At 32.8% G+C, this 18,483-nt stretch overlaps 1 protein-coding gene across 1 annotated transcript in view; it reads left to right on the top strand.

The window, feature by feature from the left end:
* LOC106644035 (sorbitol dehydrogenase) overlaps positions 1 to 18,483 on the top strand; it is a 185,068-nt gene that overhangs the window by 90,501 nt on the left and 76,084 nt on the right. The window contains exon 7 of the mRNA XM_089598079.1: positions 10,921 to 11,042. Coding sequence (XP_089454205.1) covers positions 10,921 to 11,042 — 122 coding nt within the window. The remainder of the gene's footprint in view (positions 1 to 10,920; positions 11,043 to 18,483) is intronic.

Genomic DNA, 18,483 nt, shown 5'->3' on the forward strand with positions numbered 1-18,483 from the left:
TTGTGTTCTAAAACACACATCACAAGTCTGAACAACATCATCAAATACGGCTACTTTCAGACTTTTTACTTCCAGATAGTTTTTCTGCAGTTCCCTTAGATACCCGAATGAAGCATGGCCCAGTCTGACATGCCACAGCATGGCCCCGTTGTTATCTTTGAATTTTTTATAATTTTCGCTAAACGGACTTGGAATGTCTTTTATTTCTTCGGTCAGGACTTTTCCGACTTCATGAAATTTTCTGTCATTTAATAAAAATACATTTTCAAAACTGTCATTATTTAACTTACCGACCGAGCTCTCTGAATTTTCAGACTTATTATTTAATTTTATATCTGCAGTTGAATTTTTAGGAATAGTCTGTGCTTTTGACTCAGCCGTCTAGACTTTCATTCTTTTGTTGTCCGACTTAACAAATTCAACCATCTAATAGGGTTTTTCATATATTCCCGATATCCAGACATTTTTAGTATGAGGATCGAAAATACTAATCTCCTTGTCATCTAAATAGATTGACAAGCCCATATCAGCAAATTTCCGCAGCGACAATTAATTCCCGATTAAGTCGCGAGCACGCACCACTTCCTGCAACTCAACGTCGTTATTGCAATTTTTAAGCAGCAAATTTCCCACTTACTCCGTTTTCAAATCTGCGATTAAGTCTAAGTTTGCACATTTTATTTTACCAATTTTGTTTCTGTCAATATTTGTAAATAATTTTTCTGACTTTGCAAAATGATCAGTAGCTCCCGAATCAGCAACAAATTTAATTTTATTTTCCCCAACCGATTCTGAATTATTCACCCAACCTGCAGAGTTTAGAAACAGAGTATTGGGAAGCTTGATTAACGTCAAAAACTCACCTTTATTTGACCCTGAAGCATCTCGTTTCTCCTTCGTCTCCCAGCCCTGGTCAAAAACTTTTTGCCTTTTGGGATCTTTTCCGTCCCTGACGTTGCTAGAGTCCCTTTTCTACCCAAAGTTTCGGGAATAAGAGCGGCCTCGGCCACTGCCACGGTCACAGCCGTGGCCACCTTGATTCCCTCGACTTCTACGGCCCTGCCCTTTAAAATTGCATAAATCAGACTTATTTTCCTCACCACATCTCGGGCTGCTTCTCTTGTGAGCTGGGATGTCATACACAAACGTGCCACACTTGTAACACTTTTTGAGTCCGGTACCTGCCTTCGGACACTTGTCAGCCATATGGTCCCAGTCATCACATTTAAAACAACGAAGACGGTCCTGGGGCCAAGAGGCAGTCAAAGCGGCCCTTGTGGGGCGACCTCCAGTGGCTTCTGCTTGGCCTTCTGACTCGACCTTTAACATGAACGACATGAGGTTTTCATATGTCATACCCTTTTCATCTCTGCTTTGCATTTTAAGCGTGAAGTATGTTACCTGCACGCTAGGTACCGCTTCGATTACGGCAGTATAAAAGGCATCTCGCTTTTCTTTTTCGGAAAAGGGACTAGACGTACTTATAGTCTCATAATTTCTGACCAGTTTCTCAAATTTTTCTATGAATTTAGCAACCGATTCTTTCCCTTTGTAAAATTTAATTTCATGCAATTTTTAACGAATCGCGGCAGTTGTAAAGGGTGTCTCCCCCTTGTTAAGTTCTTTCAGACTTTTCAATATTACAACCGGATCTTTAAAATAAAAAGTTCTTAAATAATATTTTTCTGTTACTCTACTTAATAAAATATCTCTGACTTTTAATTTGTCTTCTTTGATCATGTTTTCGTTAGTAAATTCCGTATTTTTGATCGAAGAATCAATGACATATAATAATCCTTCAGACCGGAGTTCAGACTTAAATTTATCGATAAAAGCTTCGAACTTCATATCTTTAGACAGATGGCAATTGTATATGTGTTAAGTATCACGGCTGAATTTATGTATTTGACTAATGGTTGTCGCGAGAAGTTCTGCGCTGCCTTTTGACAAATTTTTATTTTTTGTGTCAGTCAAGAACGTTTTCACTTTGTCTTGCAGACTCACCCGTCTTCTGTCGTTGCGAGAAGTTGATGACTGCAGGGGTGCCCCAGTTGACAATTGGGCCTTGGATGACTTGACCCTGGTCACCCGCTCGCCCAACCGGGAGAACCTCTGGTCAAAATTGCGCATGACCAGAATTATCTCCTCCTTTGTTCTCTCAGCCTCTTGCCTTTCCTCCTCTGCCTTCCTTGCCCGTTCTTCCTCTGCCTTCCTTGACTCCTCGTTTGCTTTCTTCTGCCTTTCGATCATCTGACTAACCGCGGCCAACATTGAGTCGAAACTGGCCAGCATAGTGTTTTCTAAAAAATTTTCATTTTTCTGTTTATCTGCCATATGCAACTTCGTTTTGCTGACGTTCATCCATTTATATTTGTTTTAAATGGTTTGCACTTTCTTTATTCTAAGTTTGGTATTTTTTGGTGTGCGCGACGGGGAAGAGGGGGCTGCATCGTGTACAGACTTATTTCCGCCTAATTTCTGCCAAAGATTTTTACTGTCTACATTTATCTTATCGAGGTTTTGGACTTCTGATATTTCGAACTTTTTCTCATGTGACATTTTAAACACATCGACCGACTTTTCAAATAACCCGGGTTCATCACGAGCAGGTTTCTCGCATTCTCCATCTTCCCTGAATAGATTATCTGGCAACGTCACTTTGCCTCCCTTTTTACAAAGAAATTCAACGATGTATTTGTAATCGTCACCGATCAGGTAATCTAAAACAAAAGACGGACATTGTTTTTAGGGAGTCAACTAGAAATCGACCGAACGCAAGCCGAATCTAGTCAACGTGGCCCGAAGCGTGTTTTCGTGCTCAAACGCAAAGCACTATTGCACGCTGGGCACTCACACAGCCGCGCGCGACCGAACACAAGTCTAACGTGACTGTGCGAGTCACACGGAAAATAATTTCGTCCACACACCTTTGGCGGGAATATCCCTTTGCCTGACACATGCCATTATTCCCCTTTTATCTACCAACAAGATGGCATCTTGTTGTCGTCCCTCTGACTTGACTTGGGATGAAATTTCCCGACATATTCTCGACAGAGCATCGATAGTTTGCTCGTCTAAAAGAAAATGTAAGCTTTTAAAATATCAGCCTTTTCTGAATAAATCTGAAAACCGCCTTGAATATTTATTTCTTAGAGTTCAATTAATTAAAAGCACTAGGAAAGGACATATATAATTTTCTGCCGACACACGTTCAAACTTTCCCAGTTCAGACATTTATATTGTAACGCGCACACAACAGTCGAGGCGACAAGAACAAGAGTTGCGAGAAAGCACGAAAACAAAACACAAACGGACTTGTAATATGTTTTTAGTCAAATAGCCTCGCGTTATCACGAGAGGGAGAGAGAGAGACGGAACTCTCTCCTCAGCCGCAATATGTTGTCCTTCTTTCGATCCGCTCCGCTCTTGCATGTGCGTGTCGCGCTACTGACGCCACGTGTTTCTTGGAATCCCAGGCATGTCTCAGAATGCACAAGAAATCCCCTTTTTACCTCACGTCGTAGCGTCCAACCTAGGCATTACTCAAGAAAACAAAGTATTGACCTACCGCTGATCTCGGTTCTGGCATTCAGATTTGCTCCCCTTTTTTTGACCGGCGTCGACAACGCCTGGTCGACAACGAACTCGGCCTGGTCACCAGAGGTCACGCTCTCGGCCGCTTCCTTCGTTGGACTCTCTTGTCCATTCTTTGCTGTTTCAGCCCTTTCCGCCATCCTCCCTTTTATCACTCTCACCCACACAAACAAAGATCACGCGCGGTGGAAGCGAGTTTGGGGCCCGTAACCTGAAGATTTCCAATATACTTAATAGACAGAGTTAGAATGTCTATTATATTATATAATATATAAGTTCCAATATTTATAGAGCACTACGTCAGCTGCTAGTCTCACAGAAATCGACGTAATATAATTATAGTAGAGGAGCTCCAATCCCTGTACGCTGTGGGTGTCCACATTTTAATACTCTATTTTCAAATTAGACTTATGTGATTAGATATAATTACTTTGTTTTTAATCTTAAATTATAGGTCGTATGATGTCATACTTCAAAAAGTCAAGTACATTGTACGTCAATATTTCGTATTACAATATACGATATAGAGCAATACATCTATTGCAAAAGATAAGACAGTATTGTCAAAATATCTTTGATTTGTCTTAAAGCGTTTTGTTTAAATTCAATTATAAATTGCAATAATGGAGCCAAACCCTTTGAAATGTTACAAATAGTTGACAGAATACTTTATAGTTCATTTAAAAATGCTGCTTTAATTTTCCATATAAAAATGCTATTATCTTAGGCCTAGTTTACGTGGTTTTCAAATTCATAATTATTTTAAAGAAGCAAATAAGGATATGCTGCACTGCACTGACAATAAAAAAGTTTCTTGCGATTCTCATTGAAGAGATTTGTGGCAAAAATTTTTAGAAAAAAATTAAACAACTTCTTATTAAATATTTAAAAAACATACTTAACAAAAATATATTTACGTGATGATGACTACAATAACCAACTTTATAACCAATTTTCAAAGATAATTTAGAAAAAGAAGCTGTCATTAGTTTAGAAACACATCCTCAAGATCTTTTCGTTAAGCCATACAGTAATTAAAATAGATTATTCCATAAAATAATTGACAGTACTACAAAACTTTTCTTTATTGGTAATACAGGAGATTGTTAAAAAATATTCTCAGACAAAATATTAATTGATACATTTTCTGTTGATAGAACAAAAACTTGTTTTTATTGTATTGGACTCCAATCAATTCAAATCCTAAATAATCTGTAAGAAAGCTGCGAAAATTGCCGATAAAACAGTACAAGACTAAATAAAGAATCATGTACCATATTTCGGTTGTAAATTATTTATTCAAGGTGTTGATTTTAAACAAATGCTTCCAGGGGTCAAACAAGGATACAAGACCACAATAATCGACAATACGGCTATAATATTTATTGTAATAAAAAAAGTCTTATGTGAAAAAAAACATGCGTTGCATTAATGAAGAATTTTTTTCGTTGTCAAAAAAGATTGGGTATGAAACAATTAAAACGCTTAATATTCCTGAAAAATTAAGAATTGATAACAATTGTAGAAAAAGTTGTATAGTTAGAGATGATATGAAGAATGATCTTAACAAGATAAATTTAACAACTCACAGTGAATATAAAAAAATAGTCGTGATCACACAGACGATAACATGGATATAAATTTTCCAATCAAAACTCTTAATAATATACATGATGGCTGACCACCATATGTTATAAAATTTAAAAGTGTGTGCATTTGTTAGGTTTATATGAAACTCAAGTTCATTTGATGGTTTGTGCAAGTAAACAAGACCTTACAAAACCAAACTATTTGAATATAACATTAAAGCAGAAATGAGAACTGTAGAAAAATCTGTCAAGAAGGTTTCTATACCAAAAATCAGATTTAATTCAAGTAACAATGAGTTTTTATAAACTATATGTTACAGAAAACAATTTTCTTTGGTTTTTGATTCTTCTGCGACAGTTGATAGCCACAGATTTTGACAAATTAGAATTTCATGATATAAGATTTGTTCAGTTTTGTACCTGAATATTTGCTGACAAACCTTTTCTAAATTTAAATTGCGTAACGTTCGTCATTCTTCTATTAAAGTTGAAAGAATTTTCCGATCATACGCCCTTATCATCACGTACATTTTCAATGCCCAAGAGATCGTTTTACCTTTACTCTTGTACCTTTATTTATCAATGTACTAGAAGCTTTTACTTTAACTTTTGTCTCTATAAATATTGCTCTGCGAGCATAGTAAGTTAGTTAGCGCACCGTGGCGGCAGAGAAAGCTTCTCTTCGCTTGCCTTCACTTGAGCACATTTTCATAATTTAAGCACTGTAAATATATTGTATAAATTTTTATTGCACATTTGCGTTACAGTTATTTTCCGCCGTAAACCACTTCCACCTCTACACGACTGAACTGGATTGGGAGCAGCATAAAACCCCTTCCCTCGTGAACATTTTGGTAGTAGAGCGTGGTTCCAGGGACCGACAGTCAGTGCAGGAGTGGATATGTGCTAGTGCTCAGTGAAGCCTTGAATTTTGCCTTGACCATTTGATGCCGTGTAGGTGAACGCGCTCTCGCGAAGCTGCAGTAGTGAGTCATTCAAGGAATCGGAATGCGTGCATGCTCTCCGTGCTTGAATTTGCCAAGGCGGGCGGTCGTTGGCTGCCAACACTCAGCCCTCTTCCCTCTTGGTCTCACCAAGCTCCGCTCCATTTGCCGTATTCCACTATACCGCATCACATCGTTAAAGTGCACACGTAAAGAACGTTAATTCTTAATTCTTCATACTACAATCAACAAAGAAAAAAAATTTCTTGGAGATTTAAGCCAAAGATCGCACGCACACTATCCAAGTACCCTCTTTACTCTGCTGGGAATGTCGTCAATTATTTAATACTTCTATCTTATTATTAAAGTAAAGTTTGAGAGTTACTCTACATTTAAATATTTTTGTTATACTTATTTATTTATACAGTTTTCTTGCACATACTATTAACTCACAAATAGTTCTTTCAATTACATGACTTTTTTTATACAATTACATATACTTTTCCAGAACATAATAAAAAATACCTTTCAGAGACTGCTTTTTTAGTGTATTTGTAGAAATATTTCTTATTTTTGTTAAGCTATTAATTTTTAAATTAATAATGTGACAATCGTTTAAATACTTTTCCATTTTTTTTCGATATTTTCAAGCAATTCTACAGTTTTCTTTTTTCTTCCATCGTTAATTCGTACAAGGTTCTATAACTACACTATTTAGCTTTATTACTATTTTATTACATAACAATTGTTTTACTCGTGACAAAGTTGATTTCTTTACGTAAGCCTGTTCATCAGAGTTGGTGAGGTCAAAGTTCAGAAAGATAAAAGAAGCGCAATTATGCAGTGATGCTGGCAATTACTTAGGTAATATAGATACATCTTTACATACGATTCAATGCATACGTAGCTCCTTCTCAATTATTTAATTATAAAAACAACAAGCGGAACAATTTGAACTCTTAATACGCTCAACAAGCATTTGTCTATTATACAAAAAAAGTTCTGAAATTTCTACAGACTGTTTCCTCAAACATGAAATTTTATGTGATTCTTTCGTAAGTGTACATGATAAATTAAAATTTTTTTACATTAAACATATAAAATATGTGCAGTTAGCCAATTGGAAGTTTTTAGGATATTTTTTTCTACAAAGAATAAACGTTAGATTATTTTATAATATTAATAAAAAAACTAATATTAAGTATAACTTGGGCATCCAAGCATTAAGTTTTACTTAATAGTAACTTACACTCTGTAGCAGATGATGTATTATTATAAATAAACTTTTTATAAAATGTTATTGTGTACAAAGATGGTGTAAATATCGCAGAATAAGTATGTGTCTTTTAATTTGGTCTGGTTTCAATAAATATTTCTATAATCTTCCTAATATATAGAGCAAAGTTGCTATAACCGTTGTAATCGCTTACTGTGAAAACTACTTAACCGATTTTGCTGAAATTTCGCATAATGATTCTTGACATTTCCTAAATGGTTTTAGTATAGTTCTTATTTTTTAGAAATTCAGTATTAAGAGCAATAAACAAGCTCAAAGTTTTGCAAAAATTTGCTAGCTTTGTGCTTTGGTTTAGTTAAATCTGCTAGGTGACGTCCAAGTTATATCGAAACAACCTACAATTAAATAAAATAAGTGTTGTTATAATAGGCCCAAGTATCGTACCACATACACAGTCATTGACTGACAGTACATGAAGCCTAAAGCTGGGAGTCATGTAGCCTGGTATACTGGCTACCAATGACTCTGATCCTTAATGGACAAGTGACTTACGTTGAACTCCATTCTGATCCACCATGATTGCCGATTGCCACTAATACAAAGACGTTTTCAACGCTAACGTCTCCAGTGGAATATCAGGAGACGTCAAGCCAGAGCACAATTTGCTCTAGCAATTTGGGATTTTATGGACATTCTTTCAATTGACCTGGTACTGCTGCCAGAGCATATTATATTACAACAGCAAGCCAGGGAGAACAATCACGAGTTCATGTAGCCACTAAAGACTTCTCAGTGGTTCGTAGCAACGGCATGTCCACAAAGAAGGTATTCTCCAGGTCCACTTTCCTGACTAGCGATGAGCGGTTAGTTGTCCGGGTAACGACGCAAACGAGGGATATTCTTTCGTCAGAGGTGTACCTTCCACCAGCACGGTCCCCATATGCAGAGACTCTGAGGATTAGAGTCAAGCTACGCATACAGCGAGCTCTCCATCATCAATAACAGTGATAAGAAATGGCTCGAAATATTACTACTAGTCCTTTCAGGGCCATCATCAGTGTTTACGTTCCTTACTTAACCATCAATCTTATCGGTTCTCTTAAGGGCCACCTAACGTTAAACTACCTTGCCAAAAAATACATATTAACTACTATTTCTGGCAACGATTCGTCGACTAAAAGACTGTATAAGGCTGGCCACTATTGAACCAAGTCAGTTATTCACAAGCAGATTTTTAAAGTAATGAACTGCTTTATTGCTATTGTAGTTTATTTGTTTTTTGATTAACTATGAATAAACTTTTTTTCCTTTTCTTTCAATTCATGCAGATTGGAAAATCTATGAAAGTAAAGACCTTTTTATCCCACGAAATGAGTGCTCCTTCTTTTACTTCTTCATTTTTTAACTCCTCTTTTCTTAACTTCGTTTTCATGAACGCAGCGAAAATTTTAAAAGATAGAGAAAGACGTACTTAGTCCTCAAATGTTTTCCAAATAAATTTAAAAAAATAAAATAAAAAAATATGGAAAAGTGTAAGCCCTAGTATAAGTTTTATACAATTTAAAAATGGTATAATTTCTTTTATGCAGTTCTGCAGATTGCTGTTATGTATGTTGTTGTCAAAATGCATCTATTTAAACAATTGCCAGCGATATTTTTAACATCAGAATCATTAATTCAAGTACGGCCTTTCAAAAGTAAGTTATTTGTTGTATTGAATTAATTAAAAAAAATCTACAATAGCAATACAATTGTTAACAAAAAAAAGGTTAAAATTTAATTATAAATAGCACAGTTACTACTTTTTTTCTCAATGTGTAAGTTTAAAGTAGTTTGATAAAAAAAAAATCGAGATAAAAATGACAAGCGTGTCTTTACGATTAGATTGGATGGTCGTTGATAAACATTTAAATTAGCCCTTAAGAATATAAAATCTAAAATACACGATATAAGAATTCAAGTATTAAACTATCTACAGCCAAAATTCAAACGTCTGTGTGTTATGAAATTACCAAATGGAGTAAACAAAATTTTTAAAATCATCTTAGCATGTAAAACCTTTACAACGATAATTTCCTTAAGTCAGAAAAAATTTTAGTTCTAAGAATATTCTTGCCTAATGCTATTATGTTAATTTGTTAATGAGATATTCTAAACAAACTATTTGCAAAATAGTGGTCCTGTTTAATGAATATTTTGTTGGTGAAAAATTGTAAAAATCGTTTAGCCATGAGTGAATTCATAAACTAGACGTAACAACAACAAAAATAAGCTCTCGCTGGGCCCTGCTAGATAATAGAATCCAGGTTAGAATAAAGACATAAAATATCTATTAAATAAGTAAATGCATTTTGTAAAAAAGTTCTAAACAATATTTCACGACAAGATTTCAGTATTTTCATGCTCATAGAAGACACATTCTCTTTGAGTTTCAGAGCTGTTAAAAATTTTTAGACGAAGTAAAAAAATCACGAAATTTTTAATTTTTCCGAGGTTATTTATCGATTATTTTAATCAATTATTAACTAATTTTATATGGTTGAAGCACGATTTTTTTGTTTCAATAATATCTACAAATATCATACCATCAGAGTATGGCTTTTGTTGATTGGCTTAAAGATATAATTGAAAAACACGATTTCTTAGCATTGTTTTGCAAAAAACTGTTCGTAAAAAATGATGCCCGCATTTCGAGTAAGCCCTTTTTTGAAAGTATAGCTCTTACTACAGAAAACATTGACTAAACTACGTTAGATACTATACGGAATTTCATCCAAGATCAGCTTTCTAATGAGCTCATTCTATCGGCATATATGGTGCAGTTGAATGTTACTAAAGTGACTTTTACTTGCATTAGGATGAGAACAATTATCCTAATTATTATTTCACCAGTGCATCAAAACACTATTCATGTACTTAACTTCTGACGTAAATGTTTTAGGGAACACATGATAAATAATAAAAGAAATTTGTTAAAGCAGTTTAAAAAAAAATTATTATTTCCTTTGGCACATGAAACTGTTTTTCTCAATATAAGTGTGAAGTGCAACAAGGCATTTAAAACTCTTATTTAAAATGCATAATGTGACTGGCTGTTACTAAAGATTATCAAAAGCCCAAAAACATGACATTATACAGTTGAAAAATTAATTGTTGTTTTTACCTTGACTATAAATATTATCTTATTTAATTATCTTATATAAAAAAATATTATCTTATCTTATTTAACATTTTAAGAACGTTAATCATTCTACGTATGGTTGACGTCAAAATGGCCTTGTGCTTTTTCAAAATCTGCAAGTAACTGAACACCAAATACTGAAGAGATTAGATTAATTTTCAGATCCTAACTATTTATTATGATGAGTGCAACAATATTGGTCACTAATTGAACAAGATTTTGTATCTACGATTTAAAACAGTTACACAAAGTATAAAAAAAATACATTGAGAATAAATATAAGTATTTTTAAGTCTGATAGATAAGCTTATGAAAATATAATAAACAAGAAGTTGAATGAAACAATTAGAACACTCAACATTATGGCAATTTCAGGTTACAAAAACAGGAGGAAAAGCTGTTATTGTTGGTATGGGAGCAAATGAAGTCAAACTACCATTAACAAATGCTCTTTGCAGAGAAGTAGATATTTTAGGAGTTTTCCGTTACGCTAATGAGTAAGTATAGTGAAGTTATTACGGGCCATGACAAACTTATTTATAAAACTATATTAGTGTGCTTATTTATTTTATTTTAATTATTTATTAAAGCAGACCAATTTACATTAGTAAACTCTTATAGAATTATAAGAGTTTATTATGTAAATTATGTATTATAAATACCTGTTCATAATATGCAAATGACAATAATCATGTATAAAAATCTATTATATTTCTCAACGATAAACAGTCAACTATGAAAAATCATCCATCACCAATCCATAAACTTTTTTTACAATATTTGAAAACCATTACAAACTCTATTAAATAAAGATTTCTTACTTTATCTTAATATTAGTTGTCACCTGGTTTTTAAGTTTATTAGTTACACTTTATTAATTGAGTTACATATCCTTCAACTACTCTGGCAGTGAGTTGTAGAAAGAACTCACGTTATAGATACTGTTTTTTTACCCACTTCTAATCTAACTTTTAGTAATATTAAGTTTTTATGTCTTGTAATACTTTAAGATTGCACAAAACAGTTTTTCAAGTACCTGTAATTATATCCCATTGACTTCAATATGAAGGATTGTTTTATATTAAAAGGTCTCTATATTATCGCTTTATCTCGTTTTCTGTTTATTATTTTCAAAACTTTATCTTAAATGCTTGCGCCATGACTGAATGGCTTTTATAAGCACCACCCCAGGCTATTGTACCATAGGTAAAACAGCTGTGAAGGAGTGCATAAAACATAGGTATAAGTGTTTTTTTATTCATTAATTTAACAAGCTTCGAGAAAACAAAAGCCAGATATTTAGTCTGTCTTACTGTCGCTTCGGCATGCTTATCCCGTTTTATATTGTAGTCAAAGGTCACACCAAGATACCTGTACACTACGACTCTCTCCAGCTTATAATTACCAATTTTTATTTCTTAATTTATAGGGACACTGTCTTCTTTATTTCTAAAAGTCATGAGTACTGTTTTGCTCAAATTTAATGATAGCTTATTCAAAGAAAACTCTTTAGAGACTCTATCGAGGTAATTATTATTATGTTATCACGTGCAAGATTCCATTCATTGTCTATAGATAGGACAAGAGTATCGTTCACATATGAAACTATGGAATCAACAGGCATGCTCCCAAACAGGTCATTCACATATATTACAAAAAGTAGAAGCCCCAAAATAGTGCCCTGGGGCACACCAGTGGTGACCTCCTAAAAATTACTATATACTTCATTGATTTTTACTTTTCGTTTTCTATTAGAGAGATCACTTCTTAAAAGCTCGAGAACATGACTCCTGACTCCACAATTCTCAAGTTTGGTAAACAGTAAGACAAGATTGATGGTGTCAAAATCCTTGGCTCAATCTAGAAACGTGGCAACTATGTATTAACTTTCATCAAGGTTCTTATGTATATTATTTGATATGCAATTTAGAGCATTTTTTGTTTGCCTTTATTTTTTTAAAATTTATATTGATTTTTGTTGAATATGTTATTTTCAGTAAGAAAATTGTAAAGCCTAGTATGTATCATATTTTCTAGTATTCTCGCTATATTTAATATTGAAGAAATTGGTCTGTAACTATAGAAGTGTTTTTTTTTTTTCTTGATTCAGAAATATTTATAATAATATTATTTTATTTATAGTTGATATTATTTTATTTTTATTAGTTAGATACATCAAAATTCTATTACTATTACTCGGGGGTAATTTTAATGTTGTATCTGCATTTTTCGGCGACATAATTTTTTCACTCAGTTCAGCACCAATGCTGCAAAAAAATTTGTTCATAGAATAAGCAATTTCTGCAGGATTTCCGATCTTATTACCTTTATCTATGATTCAACTTATTATATTGTTATCAGTCTTTGTTTTTTTATTTGTCTTATTTTTAACATAGTTCCATAGTTTCCTAGGATTTATACAGTTGAGATCAACCATCACTTTGTCACGTTTAATTTTGACTTCTTTTATCACTTTGTCAAGGACCTTGACATAGCTTTTATACAAAACTCTTAAATAGTCATTGTTGAGATCTGTTGTCCAATTAAGATACAAAGATTTTTTAGTTGAACATGAGATTATAATAGGATTTATTATCCAGTTTTTTCTAGGTTTTCAAGTTTTTTAAAAGTTTTATTTCTTGTTGATGAGTAAGTTAACGTTTGTAAGTTCATTATTATAGAATCAGTTGCCCTCTCTGGATCCTGCAGGTCTAAAATATGTTGCCAACTAGTGTTTGATGAAAATTGTTTAAGTTTATTATAATTTTAATACTTTTTTGATAAGTGTCAGTATTTTTAGTCTCAATAGTATCAGAATCAATTGCTAAAAATAATGGAAAGTGATCAGTAAAAATATTAGTCATTTTATATACTTTGAAATTCAGATAATTGCTTTTAACAAAGAAATTGTCTATGCAAGTTCCACCTGCAGTACTTAAAGAGGGTCTGCTTACATCTTGGAAACATGGCAAGTATTTATTTGATAAGAGTTCATTTAGAAAATCTTGACCATTAGTGTCAAGAGACATTATTTCAATGTTAAAATCACCGTCGACACAGTGATTTTTATATTTCCTATTATTTTGCAGAAAGGTACAGTTCGCTAAAAAAGTTTTTTTATCAAGATCATAGCATCTGTACACTGTGGTGTTATGGCAACTTTTATAACACAAAAATGTGTAATAACAAGGCTGCATGTATTGAATGTGCAGGACCACAAATTATGGCAAAATGTGATAAGAACAATTTTCAGTGTGTAAACTGTATCTACAGTAACACAAAATATAGTACCAATTATGACACAGACCGTATGGTAACTGACAGCAAAATGTGTCATATCTTTAAACATAAATTTAAAAAATACATAGATATAACATAGTATCCACCACAGCCTATTATTCCGCTTGGACATATCCAAAACGAGAATAGTTCATGCTGGGCTTCATGTTAAAATCATTAAATACTCTGCAGCTCTGATAACCCATATGAATCCTGTTTTTGCCTGTTTTTGCTCTCTCTAATGTAGTTATGTACTTCTGGAGTAATTTATAATATAACACTGTAAGATTTTGTTTTTTCAATTTCGAAAGAATGTATTACATGGTATTTAGTTTGTAAATTTTCAAATTTTCAAGTGTTTATATCACTTTCAAAAGCTTTTTCGTCCATTTTATCCCAGCTATCAATCCTTATTACTTTGATCCTGGGCTTGTAAAAAGATTCGTTTGGTATAATACATTTCGGGGGCCGTATTATTTTTAAAAGCTTTTTAGCTTTGTCTATGCTTTTTTTATTTAAGCAGTTTATGATGATTTCATCCTCTTTTTTATTATTAATTCCGTTTGTTTGTATATTTTTTTTCTTTCGTAGGGCAATGCATTTTCAAAGATGTGATGTAAGCTTTATTTTTATCGTTATTGCAGTTTTTGACTATAGCACTAGAAACCCTTTTGGGTTTGGACTGTGTATTAGTACATACCTTCGCACAAGATCTTTTCGGGACTTCACTCAGCTGTTCCTTTTTCTTTAGCCAGTAGTTCCTTTAGTAGTCTGTTTTTGTCCTTTAATTCTTTGTTGAAATCATCCAGCAAGCTGTTTCTCATCGTTAATAATTCCAAGTTATTGCAGTCTTGATAAACAGATTTGTTTTGTTTGTTTATACTATCATTAGTAATTTCCGATATTGGATCTGATTTTTATTGCAGTTTGAGTTGTGCAATTATCAATCTTGTATCCTCATTCAGTGTACTGTGATTAATTTTTTTGGTTATGTTTACGTCTTCGTGCTCTAGACAGATAACAAAGGTATTAGTTAAGGTTTTTGTGCCTTGTTCTTTGTTGGAATCACAGACATGATAATAGTTCCCATACAGTGTGCAAATCACAGTAGCCGCTCGTTGATTTGGGTGACACTTGTAATATTTTATTTATTGGGTGGTTGCTTCACATGAGATGCTATCATGACGCATCCTAATAAATATATTATAAACTTTCATATTATTGTAATGTGTAGAAATTATTAAGAAACGCGTATCAAGCTGTATTGAAATATGTGTACACACGCACAAATCATGTATCTCTCTGTCTCTCTCTCTCTCTCTCTCTCTCTCTCTCTCTCTCTATCTCTCTCTGTATAGATGTGTGTGCGTGTGTGCGAGTGTGTGTGTGTGTGGGTGTGTTTGTGTGTGCACATGTGCTTGAAAGCAATCTAAAAGAAGCATTATAAAGGAAACAAAAATTGAAAAATTGGAAGAAAATAATATTGGTTTTATACAAACCATCAACATAACTTACACACGCTGCAGAAATATTCTTAAAAGGGGTATGGCTTGCATGACTTACAAACATATTTATATTACAATGTAGAGAGTTAAAATAACAAAGCAATTTTTGTTGAGTTTCTTTATTATGTTAATTTTTAATGCAGTAAGGAAGCTAATTTTTATTCAAATTTTTTTATCATGGGCACAAAGTGCAACTGCCGCTTTGCACCCTCAAACCACACTTTGCGCCCTTGCAATTACTTGAGGCCCACGGGCAGAGAAGTTTTTCACATCCTTTGGGTCCCAAGTCATAAACTCGGCACAAATTGACAGATTGAACTCTGGGTAAGAGAAACAGTATACGCGACTCAGACACCAACAAACAACAACAGCACTCTTCAGATGTTCATGTTTGTATTTTGTGCTCTAGTAAAGTAATTCTCCATTTTATTTTAAATACGTAACTATAAAAAGTTGTGTGACAAAAGTCGATTTTGTATGTTACTCTCTTTTTGCCCTTGCCGTACTACCACCCTTATAACACACTACAACTTAAAAAAAAGAGTGCTCAAAGTAGAAAATTTCATCACTTTTTGTGATAAGGTAAAGTGTTCAGTCGTTGGACAGGAATAAAAATAGCATCAGTAGATGGACAGTCTAATATAATTAACATTTTCAAAAACAAGACGTTTTCGAATAGGAAAGACAAATTTATGTAAAATCTATCAATGCACAGTAATGCCTGATGGAAAAAAAATTTTTGAAAACCCTTTTTCGTTTTTAAGTAAAGAAATATGTTTTAAATAAAAATGTTCCTATACTCAGTACTCAGTATTAGAACACAAAAAACCAGTAAAAATTATAATTTATAGCTGGGTATAGAACATTCAAAGTATTTTCTAACTAAAATTACGTTGCAAAATATATATTATTAAATTTTTTTTTGATGTTTATCAGAGTTATACACATCAAAAAATTTAAATCACTTTGTCCAAGAATAGCTTCGAAGCTATAACATAAGATTTTTCCTATACCTGGTACTTGGACGGTAAAAAACACTTAAAATTATTCACTATTACTGAATATAATATGTAAATATTATTGTTAAAAACTAAAATGAAGTTGAATGATGACCAGAAACAATACCACGTAGTAAAAATGTTATAATCATTGAGTAGTTAAAAGATGTAAGAAAGCATTTTGAAATTAGGTCCACCCTAATCTTTTTCCATTTAATTAACACGGGGTGTCCAACTGCTCGTCTTAAGACTCATGTTGGTCCCAGTACCTAGACACTGGTATCCAGATACTGGGTCTTGATGATTTTTCTCTGATATTAATTTTTTCGTTGTTTATTAAGCTGATATTTTTAATTTTTTTTTTATAAATAAAAAAAATATTAAATAATTACTGCAATGTTTTTTTGAACATCATTATTTGGTAGTTTTTTATGAATCAGCAAAGTAACTTTCGACTGTCAAAAGTGTCCAACTACTGGGTACTTTACCTTAGTGCGGTTTGTAACTTATTTTAATAGTACATTTTTATCAACTATTTGTTGAATAATTCAGTTTAATAAAAAAATACATTAATAATAACACATTAATTTCATGAATAAATTTTTTTAGTTTGTTTCAACTTTCTTATGTATCACTGAATATTTATCCACGTATCATGAATTTTTTACTTTTACAAGAAATAACTCTTTACTAAGATGAATTTTGTTGGCTTTGGGACGTTCATCACGTCAAGTTAGTAGAGAAAAAGTTTGGAAAGGTAAGAGAAGTGCAAATGGATGTAGTAACGCTGGCAATTATTTTTTTTATGTACACGTATTTACATACACAAATTTATGCATACCTTACTTCTATTTTTGGTTATGTAATGCAAAGCAAACAGTTGCGGATATATTAAAAAATTTAACAAATTTATTTGTAAGTATTCTTCTGTACAAAACAAAATTTAGAAATTTCTACGGTTAACATAAATGCAATTTTACGTGATTTTTCATGACGTAACATGCCAAATTGCAATTTTTTTATTTAACCTTATAAAAAAGTACAGTAAAACAATCTGAGATTGTTTGTGTATATTTTTTTTATTTATTTTTTTTTTTCTTATAAAAATTGTATGCTTGAATACTATCTGTTTAAAGACCTAAATACATTTTGGGTATCAAATATGGACTACATATAAAGTAGCGATTGAACGTATGTGACAGATGTAAGCGTGACGTTAAAGATGTAGTCAGGGTTCAAAGCCACATTTAATTGAATTAGATATATATATATATACATATATATATATATATATATATATATATATATATATATATATATATATATATATCAATGAGAATTGCATGAACTTCATTTACAAAATCGTTTTATGGAAGGTATATTTATAATCATGATAATATCCTCTGCCATATTATTTTATAGACATATAATTTTGTACTTGGGTACCGAAGTTGTTACTATCCATGAGCTTTTTTTTTTATGTATTATTGAGAACTGTGCATTGAATGAAGATAATTTTTCGTTTGAGTCTAAGTCAACCTGATAAAAACTAAGAGAAATATCCTGTAATTATTGAAAAACTTCTTTAACTAAAAAAGTGAGAACGAACGGGAGTTTATACTTAGGAAAAAATGTTAATCTTAAATTCTGAAATATGTGTTGAGCTGATCTGAGGGGAATTAAATCTTTTGTCTTGCGTAATATCATACTATTTTTTAATGAGTGAGAAATTCTACTTAACCCCACTTTTTTCAAATACTGCCTCCAAAGTCTCCTCACAGCCCCGATTCAACCAAGGACTTTTAGTCTCTCTGATGCTGTAAAAACGCACCATTAAAAAAAAATTGCTTATTTACGTATGTTACCTATCCTTTAAAATTTTAGTCTACTCTTGACCTCTGTGACTCGGAAGTAACTTATTCACGTCTGGCATAACGTGTTGGCTGAGGCAACTCGGGCGATTTTGGAGAACATCAATAGTATTAGACTACGCTAAGGATCAAGATACAACGAAGGAGGCCTGCCGAAAGGGGTTTCGGCGATAGCAGAGAAAACAGAAACTGCAACATCTTACTGGCCACAGACTTATTTGTGTAGTTTAACGAAGCACTGGAAATTACTGCACAAAGCATTAGAGAGCTCCGAAGCAGCAGTAA

Source organism: Copidosoma floridanum, unplaced genomic scaffold (genome assembly GCF_036245765.1).
Source record: "Copidosoma floridanum isolate Cflo_tuat_1 unplaced genomic scaffold, Cflo_Japanese_pri ptg000005l, whole genome shotgun sequence".
In the NCBI taxonomy this organism is placed as follows: domain Eukaryota; kingdom Metazoa; phylum Arthropoda; class Insecta; order Hymenoptera; family Encyrtidae; genus Copidosoma; species Copidosoma floridanum.